Raw genomic sequence first — 17817 nt, forward strand, 5'->3', positions numbered from 1 at the left:
CTTGTTGGCTACAAGATGGTGTGCTTGGGAGAAAAGTAATAAATAAATAGAAAGGCCCATTCATTGTTTAATTTTGAATTTTCATTTTATATTTCTGGAGTAGTCACGCAGGCATATTGTTTGACATTAAATTAATCCCATTTATTCCAGTGTACTCCACTGTTTTCCCCCTTTCCTTTTCTTTTGTGTTCTAATATTACTGAAGACCCATTAACCTAGAAAATTAAAAAAGACACAGTTTATTAAAAACATATTCAAAGATTAAGTGTGTTCAGCCAAAGCATTCTCTTGCCATATAAAGACTTTGGCAGTACAGTATGTTTAAATGGCTTTTCATTGCATGCAAGTATAAGTCTCAAGAGCAGAGGCAATTTGGAACTTAAAACTGGAAACTTGTTGCAGTGATAATTGCACTTAAAGAAAATGGATGAAGAGGCTATGTTTTGGTACTTGGATTATTCACACTTCCCTGCCACATAATTATAAAACTGTTGCATATCAAGGAAGATTTTTGCTAAACATTATGAAAGACTTGTGCAAATTGATTTACTTCCTAAGATGTTAGCACTAATTTAATGTGTATTCTTATATGGATGAAAGTACATGTAAATCATACTCATGATCCCTCAGTATGCATTGGAAGAGTAAAGAGTTTGTACATTTTATAATTTTTAAGGCAATTAGACAATTTAAACTGGAGAAAACTATTGGTAAAATACATAATTGATTCTAGGTAACATTCACAAAGTGTCTAATGCTAGGAACATGAACTGGGAACAGTGTCAAGGACAATGCTTAGCACAGAATCTACAACCTGGTCTGTTAATCTTAAATAGTGGTCTGATGAATGCTAGTTAGTATTTGAGTAATTATGAATGCTAACTAGCATCCTTTAGCAATGACCAACCCCTATATTTGCCTCTGGAGACCTTACGTATCCATCTGCACCCTTAATCTTTCCCAAAGTTAAAACATGAATTGAAAGGTTTGGTAGATAGCTCACTATGAGCTCTAGATAATCAGAAGGTTAAGTGGCAATTAATAACTTCATTGTTATTGCTTTTCAATTATGATAAAAGCCAGAAATCTAATTTGGATATTGTTTCTAATATTTGTAAGTTGTTTTTGCATCTACATGTAATAGGGTTAAGTTATTTGGATAGTTCACATATTGGTAAAGATTGTTCAGCTGCCTTAAAATCAGATAGATAGATAGATAGATAGATAGATAGATAGATAGATAGATAGATAGATAGATAGATAGATAGATAGATAGATAGATAGAGGTAGGTTGCTCCCGATTTTGCCCGGATCGGGCGAACTGATAGTGGCGGCAGTGGGAGGCTCCACCCACCCACCTGGGCGCTTCTCCTATCATGTCTTCTTGGCAGCTTCCATAAATCTGGAATATACAATATAAATATTAATAGCACTTAGATTTATATACCATTCCATAGTGCTTTACAGCTCTCTCTGAATGGTTTATGTCAGCATACGGCCCCCAATAATCTGGGTTCTCATTTTACCAACCTTGAAAGGATGGAAGGCTGAGTCAGCTTTGAGCACGTCAGGATCAAACTCCTTGCAGTGGGAAGAATTAGCTTGCAATACTTCATTCTAACCACTGTGCCACCACGGCTCCTCCTATGTTATAATATAATACAAGTAAATAAAGTTAAATATCTTTAATATATGGCATATAAATAATTAAACCAACATTATAAGGCATACATTATTCGTGAGGCCAATAGAAGATCACATTACTTTCATCTTGGTCCCAGAGGAAAGGCATACAAATATATAAAATATTTGTATATCGCAGTAACGGATTGGCCTGCTGCTGTCTTAGGAATTGGGATGACTTTGGTGAGAGTGCAAGCTAATAAAATAATGGAGAACAAACAGGAATGTGTCTGAATTGTATTTGTGTGAATAAGAAAGACAAAATGTATTTGGGCCCTGATTGCTGTCCCTATAATACTTTATATAATATATTGGTATAGTCCTCCACAATAAATGATCTTCCTCTTAAATTTTTATGATAGCTAGATATCTTCATCTGATCATTAGTTAAGAGATTATGGAAGTTTAGAAAATAAGATGCACAGTGCACTTGAACAATTGGTAGGCACAGCTTCACGTAATCCAAGATGTTATTTAGGTGTCCTGGAGTTGGATGCCTGGGGACAGTATACAATACAGTAATTTGTAGTGTGTCCAAAGGCAGTCAGGTAATTTATTTGATCCCACAATCCATCTGATCTGTTTTCTTTCATTGCTAGTTCTTGAACCCTACCAAGCCTTCTGCTTTCTCTCAATGCCCAAAGTAAGTTTCTTTATTTGATCCAAGATTGAATGGTTGCTCTTCAGCTTAGGAGCAACCTAAGATCTATAAAATCTATAATTCATTTTTTTCCTTCTCAAATTTGTATTAATGTCAAGGTTTCATAATTCTTTATGACTCTTCTCACAGCACATTCACGTCATGCAGTTAAACTGATTGGCAGAAAGTAAAAGTTACAGACAAATTCATAAAAGAATGTGTTATTATTGGTGTCCTTTTTGGCCTTCACAAAGCAAAAATCTAAGAATTCAATGTGATATATCAAATGTTCTGTTTTTGTTTTAATGTTTCTATATTATTGTTTCATGACAGTTTTACTATACATCAGCCAAAGACATTGTCTAGGGAACATTATTAGCCAAAAGATTTCAACTAAAAATATGAAAAATATAATAAATCCAATTTAATAAATAATACATTTAGTTTCTTAATATTTGGTAGAAGAAAATGTAACTGTCTTTAAGTGTATTTTCTTTCATCTGTATTCATTTCTTTTTATATTTTGATTGCTTATACACTTGCTTGGTATTTGACTCAGGATGAATACAAGTCATTGAAATTATTCCTTTACTTTCCCTTGTGGATTTATTTTCATATTCTGTTCATATTAGAATGGTGAAAAGCGGGCAAGAAGCTTTTAATGTGCTTAGCTGACTCTCCGCTCTTATTATGTTTGATCAGTAAAGAGCAGCAATGGAAATAAAAATGGGAGAGAAGCTGTATGCAAGATTTTAAATGCCCCAGGGAACAAGTTGATAGCTTTTTAAGAAGATTGTCATTCTTACATTGATAAAATTGTACTAGAAGCAGTTTGCTTTCATTATTGCTTTTTAAAGCATAGGTTGTCTTAATAACTACTATGCACTTTGCATTGACATATAGGTTTGCCACCCAGTTTCATCTTAAACATAAATCTATTTGATTCTGACTGTCCTATGGTTTTATTGGCTCTTGTCTTCCAGGACCATGGGCCACTAGAAACAATAGCATTGACAGTGGGGAGGCAGAGGTCGGACGGAGAATCACTCAAGAAGTGCCACAAGGAGTATTCTGGCGATCACAAATTCACATTGCGCAGCCACAGTTCCTGAAATTCAATATCTCTTTAGGGAAGGATGCACTTTTTGCTGTCTATATAAGAAGAGGACTTCCACCATCCCATGTACAGGTATTGTACTAAGATTCTTAAAAAAAAAGCAAAAAAAGATAATGATGATGATGAAAAAATGGTAATTGTTTTGTAACTACTGTAACTTTTTATCTGAGAAATTGTGTTACTTGTCCTATATTTAGCAAAGATTCTATGAATCTCCATGCCTCCATTACACTGAGGGCCATTTCTAGGACTGAGAACTTCCTCATGTAGTAATATCACAATCATTTCTTTCTCTATTAGCTTTCTCCCATTTGGTGTCCTTCATATCTGTTGAACTTTGTGTAGGACAATAGCAATAGCAGTAGACTTATATACCGCTTCATAGGCCTTTCAGGCCTCTCTAAGCGGTTTACAGAGAGTCAGCATATTGCCCCCAACAATCTGGGTCCTCATTTTACCCACCTCGGAAGGATGGAAGGCTGAGTCAACCCTGAGCCGGTGAGATTTGAACCGCTGACCTGCTGATCTAGCAGTAGCCTGCAGTGCTGCATTTAACCACTGCGCCACCTTGGCTCAATAAGGCCTAGAATTCCCATGCTTGCCTGGTAATTGCTATCCTACAACAACTGGTAGGTGCGGAGTTGGAGAAGAGACCTAACTGGAAAGTGAAAAGGAGGAGGCAAAAACACCAGTGAAGAAAGCAATGTCGCATAATATTTGTTTCTGGTTTAAGGGGGCTTTTGTGAAATATGTGAGGCATTATCTACAACCTGCTTTGCCATATGTACATTTGTAATCATATTCTTACAGATACAAGTTTAAATTTGGGAGGATGTTCTAAATTTGGAGAGAAAATTACCAGTTTATCACCCAATTCTATCCTATTAGCCTAGTTAAAATACAAAGAATACATAGCATAAATTATACCTGGGATTTGATTTTATTACTGCATTTGGTATTCAAACCCACAAATTGTTGCTTAAGTTTACTTCTAATCATAGTCTTGCACTGCAGGAGTCCGCAGCCCTGGCTTCTCCCAAGCAAAACAATCTTTCTTTTATTCTGACTTCGGTTAATAATATTCACCTATTTCAATATCCCCAGAAAATATTCAGTAGCTTTCTGAGCAGCTATAAACCTTGACAACAAGATAACGCTATGTGGCAGCATCTATTGATTATTTAATATGCTGCTAGGAACAGCCTGTTCCATCCCAGAATAAAAGCAGCATTAAATGCTTTTCTATATGTCTTGTGAGACTTATATTCATAATCTGGAGTTGACATTAGGTAGCGTCCTAAAGTTAAAAATGAAAATGCCATGTTCCCACAGTTTAAAATTTTGATTTGGCAAAGGAGTGTATAGCTTGACAGTTCCTCACTGATTAATGTGGATAAGCCAAAGCAAGTTAAAACCCTATGAGGGAACAAGTCAATAATCAGAAAATTAGGTAATGATTAACCTGAGAATATGAAGACATGGTTCCTGTCTGAAAATCCCAATGAGTTTGAATGACTTCTCCGTAACTCTTTAGCAAATATTTCAAGTGCCTAGTCAGTCAAATTGATGGAGCTGGGGGCCTGTTTAGGAACAGTTCTGTGGATAGGGAATGATGTATCAAAGGGATAGCAACCCTTCAGAAATGCTATCTTGAGTGACATATTAAAAGCTAAAAAAGAAAAGTTTGATAGCTCCGTGAGTTACAGTATTCTCTGGTGATAAAATATCTAACATGCTTCAGTAAATTACTCTTAAGCTTATTCCACTTTTTTTCTATTGAATTGAAAATTAGTTGAATGTTTAGATGCCTGAGGACTCCATCTCTATTATACAATAATGTCCAAGTTAAGACAAGTATGTTCATCAACAAAATGGTCCAAATAAAAAAGGGTATTAAATCTGATCAAAATTAATCATAATTGCAGCAAATCAAAATTAATACAAAATATATTAGTAGTGCCTAGTCAATGTAATATCCTTAATCGGCCTTTCCTATGATTTAGAGCAGTGGTTCCCAAACTTGGCAACTTTAAGACTTGTGGACTTCAACTTGAAGTCCACAAGTCTTAAAGTTGCCAAGTTTGGGAACCACTGATTTAGAGGAAATAGAACTACTGTAGAGTACATCTTTGCCAAAGTAAGCTACTCTTTTTCTATTATCCTAATTATGAGTAATTGGGGGGGGGGGAGGGTGAACCAAAAGTGTTTGTTTGGTTTATAAACTTATTGAGATTTTAATATATCATTTTAACTCTAAATTACACTCAGTTTCATTGACATTATCAATGCAATCTTTTATCATATGGCAGAGTTTTAGTTTCCATAATGCAAAACTAGTATTAAAAGAAGATTGTCATGTTAAGTGTCAAATGATTAGTGGATCGCCACTTCAGTATATAATCTTCAGATCAGATATTTATGAATAAAATCAAGGACTTATTTAAAATTACTTGGCAGAAATTTATATTGTTTACAGGAATGAGCTCCCTTAAAAGTATACTATGTTCCCATTGTAAACCTAGATGCAGGAAGTAAAAAGAACTTAGATATTGTTGTTGTTTTTTTTAATTTAACTAGTCCCCTCCAATCTACCTTGTAACTCCAAAAAATACTGGACTATACATTGTAAAATTCCTACTTCTCACAGAAGTAGTACGACACATCTGGAAATAGGTAAACTAAACTTGTCCTCCATTAACAGCAGAGCAAATTTATCTAGTTAAATCAGTATGTTTGTCATTAGACAGAAGAAAGAAAGACAAGTTTCTATGAATCTTTGCATAAAAGAATGAAGAGTATTGTCATAAGAGAAAATAGGATATGCGCCGAGGTGATACATGCCTTGACTAAACAAAAACAAGAATTATAAGAGAATTATAAGAATTATAATCATTACAGATGTGACATACCTTCAAAGAAAGCAACAACAACAACAAACAAAATAAAATTTACATTTTATCTGTCCTCTTATTTTAAAAGTTTACCTGGGACTCACAATACCTCAAAGTAAAATATATTTCACTGCATCTTCAAAAGTTTGAGATGCCTGTTAGTAACCTGAATTATTTTAAAATGCTACATCTCATTCCACACATTTATACATTATTGTTTGACACTAATTCCTCAAATTAGCAGTACAGCCTATTAAGTGTGGCATGAAGAAGACATAAACATAGAAAATGCAAACTCCAATAATTTATAGATGAATTACTCATCCCTTAATAGAAGCATGGAGCAAACGGTTTCAGTTTGAGAGTTTGAGAAGTCTAGGTTTGATTGTACCTGCTTCTATGATAAGAGCAGCTGCTCATGAGTAGTTCTAAATACATATAGTGATATAAACAGCCATAGAAGTAGTTACTGATTACTCACTCTGTCTTATTTCCCTTCTTATCCTCTTCCTCCTACCACCACCAATGAAGCAAGATACATTTTAGGAACAAGTCAAAGGTGTAAAATAAAGGGAAATTGAGTTTTTTAATATCTCAGGTGTGTTAACATATTTTTATAATCAAATAAAAGCAAGTGAGAAATGTAACTAGATATATTTATGTCCTCTGGAAAAGATGATAACCTTATCTAACACACACACAGCTCCCTTCATGAGCATTACTACAAGCTAGATGAAAGGAAGTCTAATGACACAAACACTTTTAAGGTTTAACAACTCAGTAACCACATTAAAGATGTTTACATAGTGTTGAATTATATACTGAAAACTTTTATCAATTTATAAATAACTTTGAATTTGGAGTAAACTTGGAATTTTATGGAAAGACAACTTAAAATCTTAAGAGAACAGACAGACAGATTGATTTGTTTTAAAAAGTCCTTCCAAAATAATGGAAGAAACTTCATTAAATCAATTTCGAACTCTAATTTCATCATCTAGCAGCTTCATATGAAGTTTTATTTTTTTGTTTCTAGCATGTGATTTTTGACTATAGGTATACTTTTACTGAAGAATTGTAGGAAATTGAATAAAAATGAAATAAGGTCACCCTCCCAAGCCAAATTTGAAAGAAACTTTCTTTTTGAATTTAAGATGTAAGAACTGATTATCAATATATTCAAAGATCTATTCTCCATGTCAATAGAGCATACAGCTTGTTTCTGATTTCAGAGATGAAATCACTGTGTGGTCCACATCTTTCACTTTTATCCATTTATGCCTGGCTTTAGGGGGAAAGTGACATTTTCACCAAGAACATTTTGTAAAAACAGTTCATTAGGAAATACATTTTATCAGAAGTTCAATAGAATAGAACAGAGAAATGTAAAGTAATGAGCCAGCCAGACAGGTGGTGAAGCAAAATCAGACCTTGAATTCTGTCTGTAGCTGGTTTACTTTAACAATAAAGACAAATCACTAAAGTTTATAAATCACCTCAAGGGATAAAAATTCAGATCATCCTTACTTTTGGATGTTGTTATTCTCCTTCCCTATTATAAATAAAGCAACTGAAAGTTCAAAATATTTTCACTTATCATAGGATAAATTGCAAGATTTTTTTATGTTCAATAAACTAATGCATTCAATAGTATAATATTTGAGGAAGAAACACACAAAAAAAGCACATAAGGTTGAAAGAGAGTTTGGAGTTTACTTAGAGGGTATCTAGTTTTAATGTAAGGTTCACATATAGAGCTTAGGCATGTTTTTTTTTAAAAAAATAGTGTCATGCATTGTAACTACCACTGAGAATTAACCATTCTAGGTTAGCCATACAATGATATGTTTCCTATGTTTTAGCCTAGCAATAAAGCAAAGCAGTTTTTATGCTAAACTGCTTACAAAATATATAAAGGTAAAGGTTTCCCTGTCAGTTGTGTCCAAGTCTAGGACATGGTGCTCATCTCCTTTTTTTGCCCAAGGGAACCAATGTTGTTCAAAGACAATTTCCATGGTTATATGGTCAGAATGGCTGTAAGCCAAGGGCACACAGAATGCTGTTACCTTCTCACCAAAGTGATACCTATTAATCTACTTGTATTTGCATGCTTTCTACCTACCAGGTGGACAGGAACTGGGGCATGTAATAGGAGCTCACCCTATTGCACAAAGCTCGGGTCTCGAATCTGGGCTGTCAGCTCTCCAGCTGACAAGTTCAGCATCTTTAACCACTGAGCCATTACGCCCCTACCCAAATATATAACAGTATGTAGATCTTGTTTTCCTTTTGTAACTTTTGTCTAAGGCAAAGCTGTGAAGAACTTCTCTACTAAACAAGTCAAGAAGAAGCATGTTCTTTCTGAAAATAGTAACTCTGGATATTTTCTGTTCTAATCATTTGTAGTTTTCTTTTTAATCCTTCTGTATTTTTTCATACCAGAAAAATTGGCTACAGAAAGATAAAACTGCACTTGAACAGATGTAGACCTTGTATTGTTCAGGTGGATTCAAAAAGTGGTAGTAGATATCCATTCAGAGGCAAAGCAAGTATCCAACTTTTTATAAACTCCACTTTTATCAGATATTGAGCATTATAAAAATGAAGGATGACAAATAAAATAAAAGTAGGGCCTGGTACATTTATTACCACAAATGAGTAGAGAAAGAGTTAAGCCTATAAATTCACTTTTATTTTGGGGTATATATGTTTCCTACTGTATACCTGCTTCCCAGTTTTTGTCTATATGAATTTTTTACTAATATAGTTACATTAGTTTTCTTTCCTTTCCTTTCCTTTCTTTTTTTAAGCTGAGAATTGCATTGCAAAATTTAGAAAAATACATATTCTCAGGGATTCTGGTTCACAGAACATTGTCAGATCCATATGACATAAAATTCTTCCCAGGTGAAATTCCTCAACAATTTTCAATTAAGATACAAAAAATAAAAGAAAGGACTTAGTGAGCAATACAAAATAAAGTCTATTGAACCCTAAACCCTAAACACCTAATATAAAACCTCTGAATTTTGAGATTCACTTGTAAAATAGGATGAGGTCATACCTTCAGGGCCACATACAGTTATATGTCCTATCTAAAGCCATTTCTCACTGTATTTCCTACGTTGTGGAGCAAAAGAAATATCCTCTAAATCTCCATTTCATTCAGCATCTGAAATTTAATGAATAGGCATTGTAAAATATATTTTTCTTTAATCTTAAGTTTTGACATTCATTGTGATACTTCACTACAGTTGTATAAAACTGAGAACTGGATCACATTAATAACAGGAATAATACAATTTGAAAGGAACATTAATTTTTGAAAAAGAACCGATACTCCTCTTTCATGTTGTCATCATATTTAACACAGATAAAAGATGCATGAATTTTTATGTCCAGTTCTTAATACTGAGCATAATCAATATCCTCCATTTGGAATCATTTGAGATTGGGAGATTGGGAGATTATTTATCTTCCATGTAAGCCAACCTTTTCACTATCCATGTCAGCTATCCATCCAGTTGTCTACTGCCTGTTGGGAATAATGTGAAGGAAATAAAAGCTGTGGATTAGACATCTCAGTGTGAAAAGGATAAAAAATGCACAGGGTATTCTGTTAACAGTACTCTTATTCCTGGGGTTCTACGCACATATGATTAAGCAGCCTTTTTCAATAAGTCAGCTCTAATGAGTTGTCGTTGTGGCAGCGGTATAGTTGAAAGTGCAAAGCACTGAAAGCTTCCTGTATCTTCTTGGACACAGTTGCTGCCGTGGCGTAAAACCAGGTCTCTGTAGCTTCAGCCAGTTCAAATCATTTTAGCACCTCTGTGTGTTCCTGCTTCGATCTGGCCAACTGCTGAGTCCGCCTGCTATCTGAGGGACAGAACCAGTATCATATGCAGAAGACCAGAAGAGTCTATCAGCACTATCCAAGCAAAGCAGCATGCTATCAGTGAAAAATGTCAAGTTTCATTCCTACATTGCTCCATGTTGACCTTCAATTCACAAACCACCTAAAGAGCAATAAACTCTGAGAGGCAAGAGAGCGGGAGCCTTCCAAATATCTTATACCAATCAAGAAATATTGCAAAAGTATATAACTATGCCTTTAACCCCTTCCTTTCCTCCTGACAGATATGTTTAATAATATCTGTGGTTGTAGAGTGAGAGTAAGGTTCTACATTTAGGCAAGAAAAATGAAATGCACAGGTACAGTATAGGTGATACCTTGCTCAATAGTAGTAACTGTGAGAGGAATCTTGGAGTCCTAATGGACAACCATTTAAATATGAGCCAGCAGTGTGCAGCAGCTGCCAAAAAAGCAACACAGTTCTAGGCTGCATAAACAGAGGGATAGAATCAAGATCACATGAAGTATTAATATCACTTTTTAATGCCTTGGTAAGGCCACACTTGGAATACTGCATTCAGTTTTGGTTGCCACGATATAGAAAAGATGTGGAGACTCTAGAAAGAGTGCAGAGAAGAGGAATACAGATGATTAGGGGACTGGGGACTAAAAGATATGAAGAACTGTTGCAGGAGCTGGCTATGTCTAATTTAATGAAAAGAAGGACTACGGGAGACATGATAGCAGTGTTCCAATATCTCAGGGGTTGCCCCAAAGAAGAGGGAGTCAAACTATTCTCCAGGGCACCTGGAGAATAGAACAAGAAGCAATAGGTGTAAACTAATCAAGGAGAGAAGCAACTTAGAACTGAGGAGGAATTTCCTGACAGAACAATTAATCAGTGGAACAGCTTGCCTCCAGAAGTTGTGAATGCCCCAACACTGGAAGTCTTTAGGAAGATGTTTGATAGCATTTGTCTGAAATGGTATAAGGTTTCCTACCTAAGCAGGGGGCTGGACTAGAAGACATCCAAGGTCCCTTCCAACTCTGTTATTGTATTTGTATTTGTATTAAAGCCTTGCTACAATGAGAAAGTTTGTGTGCTTTTAGCATATATTTATGAATGTATTGATTGTATGTCAAGTAATAAATGCTATTACTTTATTTGTAAAAATTAATGCACAGAGAAGTAATAGACAGATGTGAAATAGGCATGTCCCATTTTCAGTGTGGTAGAGAAAGGACATGTGATGCTATATTGAACTATATCTACTTTCCATAAAAATGCCGTGCTACCTAGACTGGAATACATTTTTCTGCTAGCAGGTTTTTCCACTGATATACTGAATATAAGTCATCTGCATTTAAAATTATTTTTTTTAGATTAATGGGATAGATAACTTGGAAAAATAATTGCTGTCCAGATGGCAGAAAAACCTGTCATTTTTAAGTGTGAATGTACATATGCAAATCTTTCATTTGGACTGAATTGTCTGGAATGCTGGGAATTGTTTTTCTCCCAGAAGAATCCTAGTTGGTTTTCATTCTTGACACAATTGGCTATTTAAACACATTATACTAATTGTATAAATCAGTATGGAAACCTTCAATGTAGGCCTAAAACTAAGCTCTATATATTTAATAATTAGGTATAGTTAAGAAATTATATGAAACTAAATGTTGTAAAATAAGGGATATTTGTTCTTCAGAAAACAGGCTGTGCTTTGTTAATGCAATAATTCCTGTTGCTCTTTAATTAAGTTTCTTTTTACATGTATTGAATTTGAATAGCATTAATCAGTGACTGGGCATATAATCTGAATTTCTATAACCAGTTGTATCAGATTTGTATTGGGCAGATATGCCTACTTGCTTGCCTTCATTGATAGATGGATATAGTTCCTTTGCTGCATTTTGATTGAGGGAACTGGCTAGCCAGAAGAGAAGACCTGGGGATGATTTGATAACAGCCTTCCAATATTTGAGGGGCTGCCATAAAGAAGAAGGGATTGACCTACTTTCCAATACACCTGAGGGAAGGACAAGAAGTAATGGATGGAAGCTTATCAAAGAGAGATCCAACCTAGAATTAAAGAGAAATGTCCTGAAACCAATTAATTAATCAGTGGAACAGCTTGCCACCAGAAGTTGTGGGTGCTCCATCATCGAGGTTTTTAAGAAGAGATTAGACAGCCTTTGTCTGAAATAGTATAGAGTCTCCTGATTGGGCAGGGGATTGGACTAGAAGAACATCAAGGACTCTTCCAATTTATTATTCTGTATTCTGTACAACTAGAATCTCTGGGCAGTATGAGTAGGAGAGGGAGAGAGACCTAGTTACTGGGTTTAAACCCTGTGAAGATTTAGTCCTTCAGCAATTCTGCCTGCTCTAACAAAACAAAAAATGTCTTCTGCATCATATTTTTCCCCACTGCAAATAAGCATTCTAATACATTTGTGTCATTCTTTATGCAACATAAGTATAGCAAGTATATATATATTTCTTTTCTTCTCTTCCGTAGTATGATTTTATGGAACGTTTAGATGGGAAAGAGAAATGGAGTGTCGTGGAGTCTCCTCGTGAACGTCGAAGTATCCAGACCCTAGTTCAAAATGAAGCTGTATTTGTTCAGTACTTGGATGTGGGGCTGTGGCACCTTGCTTTTTACAATGATGGCAAAGATAAAGAAGTGGTTTCTTTCAGTACTGTCATATTGGGTAAGGATGCCGTGGCTGTGCACTCTTGGCTATAAAACATGATTAAATTATATGTGCTATCATTCAGACATATCTTATTCAACCTTGGTGGGTCTTCGTTTCAAACAGGCATAGTGATTTTGCTAACCTCTAGCTGGACTTCAGCTCTGATAAGCTCTGGGGAATATTGTGTTATATTAAATAGGTTCTCCCTTAGCTTTTAAAACTCTTTAATACTGGCAATATCTAGAAGAATATTTTAGAGCTATGGCTATGTTGAGCCATATTTGGTGGCACACCTGCCATCAGCTCCTCTGCAGACTCCGGCGTCTTTCCTGAAGCCTGGGAGGGCAAAAAACGGCCCCAACGGGGCCAACCAGAAGTTCAGAAATGATCCGTTTCTGATCAGAGGAAGCTGTTTTTGCCCTCCTCATGCTTCAGGAAAGCCTTACGGAGCCTGGGCAGGAGTCATGCGGGCATATGCAGGTGGGCGGGGAGATTGAGTGGGCACGCCATAAGAAAAACGTTCGCCATTACTGTTTTAGAGTATTAACTAGTTTCATTTTAATCTTTTACAACTTTGGGCAGCTTGGTGTAGTGATTAAGGCACCAGGCTAGAAACTGGGAGATCATAGCAATAGCAATAGCAATAGCAGTTAGACTTATATACCGCTTCATAGGGCTTTCAGCCCTCTCTAAGCGGTTTACAGAGTCAGCATATTGCCCCCAACAACAATCCGGGTCCTCATTTTACCCACCTCTGAAGGATGGAAGGCTGAGTCAACCTTGAGCCGGTGAGATTTGAACAGCCGAACTGCCGAACTAGCAGTCAGCTAAAGTAGCCTGCAGTGCTGCATTTAACCACTGCGCCACCTCGGCTCTTAAATCATGAATTCAGTCCCACCTTAGGCATAATGCCGGCTGGGTGAATTTGGGCTGGTCACTTTCTCTCAGTCCAAGCTACATCACAGAGCTGTTGTGGGGAAAATAGGAGGAAAAAAGAACATTAGATATTATTTAGTACTAGTATTATTTATATAAGAAAAATGAAAGGCATGATAAAAATAAAAAATAAACAGAATAAAATACAATAATAAAATAAAATAGATATGTTGCTAGCAATTCACAGAGTTTTATTTTTTGAAATATTGCATACATGTAAACCACCTTGAGTTAGAATAATCAAGAGATAGGAGAGGTATAAGAATTGTATACCCATATAAATCATACATCTTGAAATATATACAATCCAGTCCTTGTCACAATACCTTCATACAGTCATAGAATCAGCAATCTGCTAGAAATGCAAAATTTTAAAATTGCAACATTTCTTTCCATGGAGCTATAGTGGAAAGTCTTGCCAGGAACAGAGTCACAGTTTATGAACAAGTCCAAAGTAATAGGTATAATAGTTAGGTAGACTTCTTGATGGTACAATGATAGTAATTGCCTGAAAAGGAAGAAAAGTACAGTATTTTATTCAGTTCAGAGGTTCTTTGACACATATCAATTACCTTCACCATCAAGCCATATATAGAGATTTGAAATATTGAGCAATATTAAATAAAAGAACAAATGTCAAAAGATCTTATTCTTCAGCTAAATACATATAAAAATACAGAAATACTGTTCTATATATCTGTGAGAACTAGAAAATGGTTATAATTTTATCAATTAATTTAAAAGTTTTTCCTTACATTATCATTTTTTATTATTAATATAAAAATCCTGGTAATTATTGTGTGTCTCACTGAACAAAAATTGTGGTATTCTTTACCTTCTACTTTTCCTTCTATACCAATGATTGTGTGTTTATAGAGACATACAGATATACATTCCTAAAATATTTTTTTCAGTATAAATATTTCATTTATTATTGTTGTTGTTGTTGTTGTTGTTATTATTCCCTCCTAAAAGAACATGGTCTCAAGTCTATAATACCAAGTTAGGAGGAGAAAAAGGCACAAAAATTATTTTCAGTACACTAGTCACTGAAATTCTTACAGAACAGCTTCATTAACTTTTCTGAACTAAATGTACTTATGAGAATGTGTGCCCTTGGAAGTCTAATTGTGTAGTTTGTTGGTTGTTCGAAAGAAGCCTAACAATGGGCGTGGAGTGCAAGGCCACAGAAACTCTTTTTTTCAGTATAGGGCCTGATTTGTGCAAAACTATCTATTTAGATAGATAGAAGATAAATAGATAGAAGATAGATAGATAGGTAGATAGATAGATAGATAGATAGATAGATAGATAGATAGATAGATAGATAGATAGATAGATAGATAGATAGACGGACTGATTTGTGCAAAACTATCTATTCAGATAGATAGAAGATAAATAGATAGATAGAAGATGATAGATAGATAGATAGATAGATAGATAGATAGATAGATAGATAGATAGATAGATAGATAGATAGACGGACTGATTTATGCAAAACTATCTATTCAGATAGATAGAAGATAAATAGATAGAAGATAGATAGATAGATAGATAGATAGATAGATAGATGACAGAGAGAGAGAGAGAGAGAGAGAGAGATGAAAAAGAAAGTAAACTGTCTGAGAAATTAATCACAAAAGTTATTTTTGAATAGTGAAAGATTTCAAAGATGCCAGTATTTCATCAGAACTTGGTTTCCTTGGAAAGAAATCATTGGACCTTTCCATTATGTCTGCGATATACAGTTTGATGCACCAGCTCTGCATAACAGGAAACATTAGCACTCCAACAGATTTCTGTTCCTTTTCAGGTGTTAAAGGATGTCAAGGCTTATACACATTCACTGTAGCTCTCTAGCTTGTCTCAGCATACTGATTCTCTTTGCCACACATATATCGGTGAAGATGCACAGACAAAATAGAAGCAAAAGTATTAATAACACAGACCGATGCTGCAGTATTGTGGTTGTTTCCAGTCCAGAGATTATGGAAAACATGGTTCAAAGCTGCCACTTTAGCATGTTTTGTTCATGGAATTATTGTCCGGCTATAATAATTACTACATGGAAAAGCTACATTCAGTATAAAAAGAAATCACACCATATATAGGAGACTCCCTTCTGAGTCATAATACACAATTGCAGCCGCTTACCAAAATACAATGGCTCATTCTAATCATTAGTACAAGAGACCCCTAGCTGTGTATGTGCGATTTGGACTCATTATATAACAGAGGGGACCTCTCTGCCTCTGCATTTCCTCAAATGGAAAATAGGGCTGCTAAATGCCTTCAAGTGCAGTAATTTTTTTTTCCCCACCGAGAGGAAATAGCTACTTGACCAAAAAAGAAAAAGAAAAACAGAGAAAGTCTTTAGTAATATTTAGAAAATGAACTGTTAAGAAGTGTTAAGTTTTTCTTCTTTGTTTGGGCCATTTCTAATTATTGTGAAGTGAATTTCAGATGTTGAAGGCATGAAGATCAAAAGCAATGTTACCTGGAGAAATAACTGACAAATCAGTGATGTCTGTCTTTCAGATTCTGTACAGGACTGTCCACGCAATTGTCATGGGAATGGCGAATGCGTATCCGGAATCTGTCATTGTTTTCCTGGCTACCATGGAGCAGACTGTGCAAAAGGTAGTGATTAACTTGCATTTCACATGCTACTTACTTTATAGTTTATTCTAAATCATAGGGGGGGAAAAACTTTTCTTTGAATTATGTGTTTTTTTCAAAGAACTTACACAACCCCAGTTTCCCATGGGAAGGATTTTTTATAATTAATTTCATTTTTTTATTCCAACTCTATCTGGATCCTTGGTCAATTTTTAACGTTCCGGAATAAGCACTCTAGGCACCCTTTTGCTGTTTATTTCAGAAATATTCTTTCAAGTTTTTTTTTTTAAAAAAACCTCTTTCTTTAAAAAGTAGAGCCACTTAATGGTTGCAATAAAAACTGGCAGCTCCAGAGGCTCTTGATATTTACAAAGCAGTAAAAATAACCACAAAGGTGATTACGGAATGGGGCTTGGTCGAGCTTTTGCTCCATAAAAGGCTGTACACTCATAAGCCACATGCAAAGTCTCAATTCTTTTAGTCTCCTCATAAGGAGCAGCTGTCCAGAGTGCACGTGGAGTTTCTGGAGAGATTTATCCAGCCAGGATCCAAGATCCAGCCACTGATCTCCACTTTAAACACCATCCCTTTCATCAGGGACATTGCCATGACACTCACCAGAAATCTTTCTTCCTTGCATGTGGAATTTGCTCCTTCTAAACCAAGCAAACACAAAGCACAGTAAAAATGTTAGCCTGGATTTCTCTTGTCCATCATCCTCATTTAATTGAATGCACTGTAATAACATCCAGAGAAAGTTCAGCCTTGACTTACCACCATTAGTTCAGTGACCTAAGTTATGTCAATTTTGAACAAGCAATTAGTGTCTGAAGTTAGGGCCACTGCGCACCACCCCATGTTCAAAATGTAGGCAATTTGCACATAATTCCAAAAGTGTTTTTTTTTTTTTCAAACGGCAACTGGACTTTCTGCTCTCTTTTTGAAGACATTTCGCTTCTCATCCAAGAAGCTTCTTCAGCACAGAGAGCTGTGAGAGAGCTGAAGAAGCTTCTTGGATGAGAAGTAAAACGTCTAAAGAAAAACCAGAAAGTCCAGTTGCCTTTTGAAAAAAAGCTCCTTTGGTACAACCATGACCTGGATGACTGAGAATCTCCATAGACATTTGCACTTATGACTGCAGAGGTGTTGCAGCTTCCTCCCCCATCTGTCTCCCCTACATACAGTACAGTATATCCTTAGAACTCCCTGCACTTCATAGTTCCTGATACCCTGCACTGTCTTTTTCCTCCTGCTGCTGATCAAACATGTCTGGCATGATGCTTTATGAGGCAGCAGTTGGCCATGGGAGACTGTCTCCTCAATATTTAGAGAAGATGGTCCCACATGATTTACTCAATAAGGGCCAGGGCAAGAA

The 17817-nt window shown here is 35.6% G+C and overlaps 1 protein-coding gene across 1 annotated transcript in view; it reads left to right on the forward strand.

Annotated features, from left to right (window-relative positions):
- The window catches only part of TENM2 (teneurin transmembrane protein 2), an 834696-nt gene that overhangs the window by 650646 nt on the left and 166233 nt on the right, over positions 1 to 17817 (forward strand). The window contains 3 exon segments of the mRNA XM_032208490.1: positions 3307 to 3512; positions 12707 to 12902; positions 16362 to 16463. Of these exon segments, the coding sequence (XP_032064381.1) occupies positions 3307 to 3512; positions 12707 to 12902; positions 16362 to 16463 (504 nt within the window).

The sequence above is a fragment of the Thamnophis elegans genome, chromosome 2, assembly GCF_009769535.1.
Source record: "Thamnophis elegans isolate rThaEle1 chromosome 2, rThaEle1.pri, whole genome shotgun sequence".
Taxonomy (NCBI): domain Eukaryota; kingdom Metazoa; phylum Chordata; class Lepidosauria; order Squamata; family Colubridae; genus Thamnophis; species Thamnophis elegans.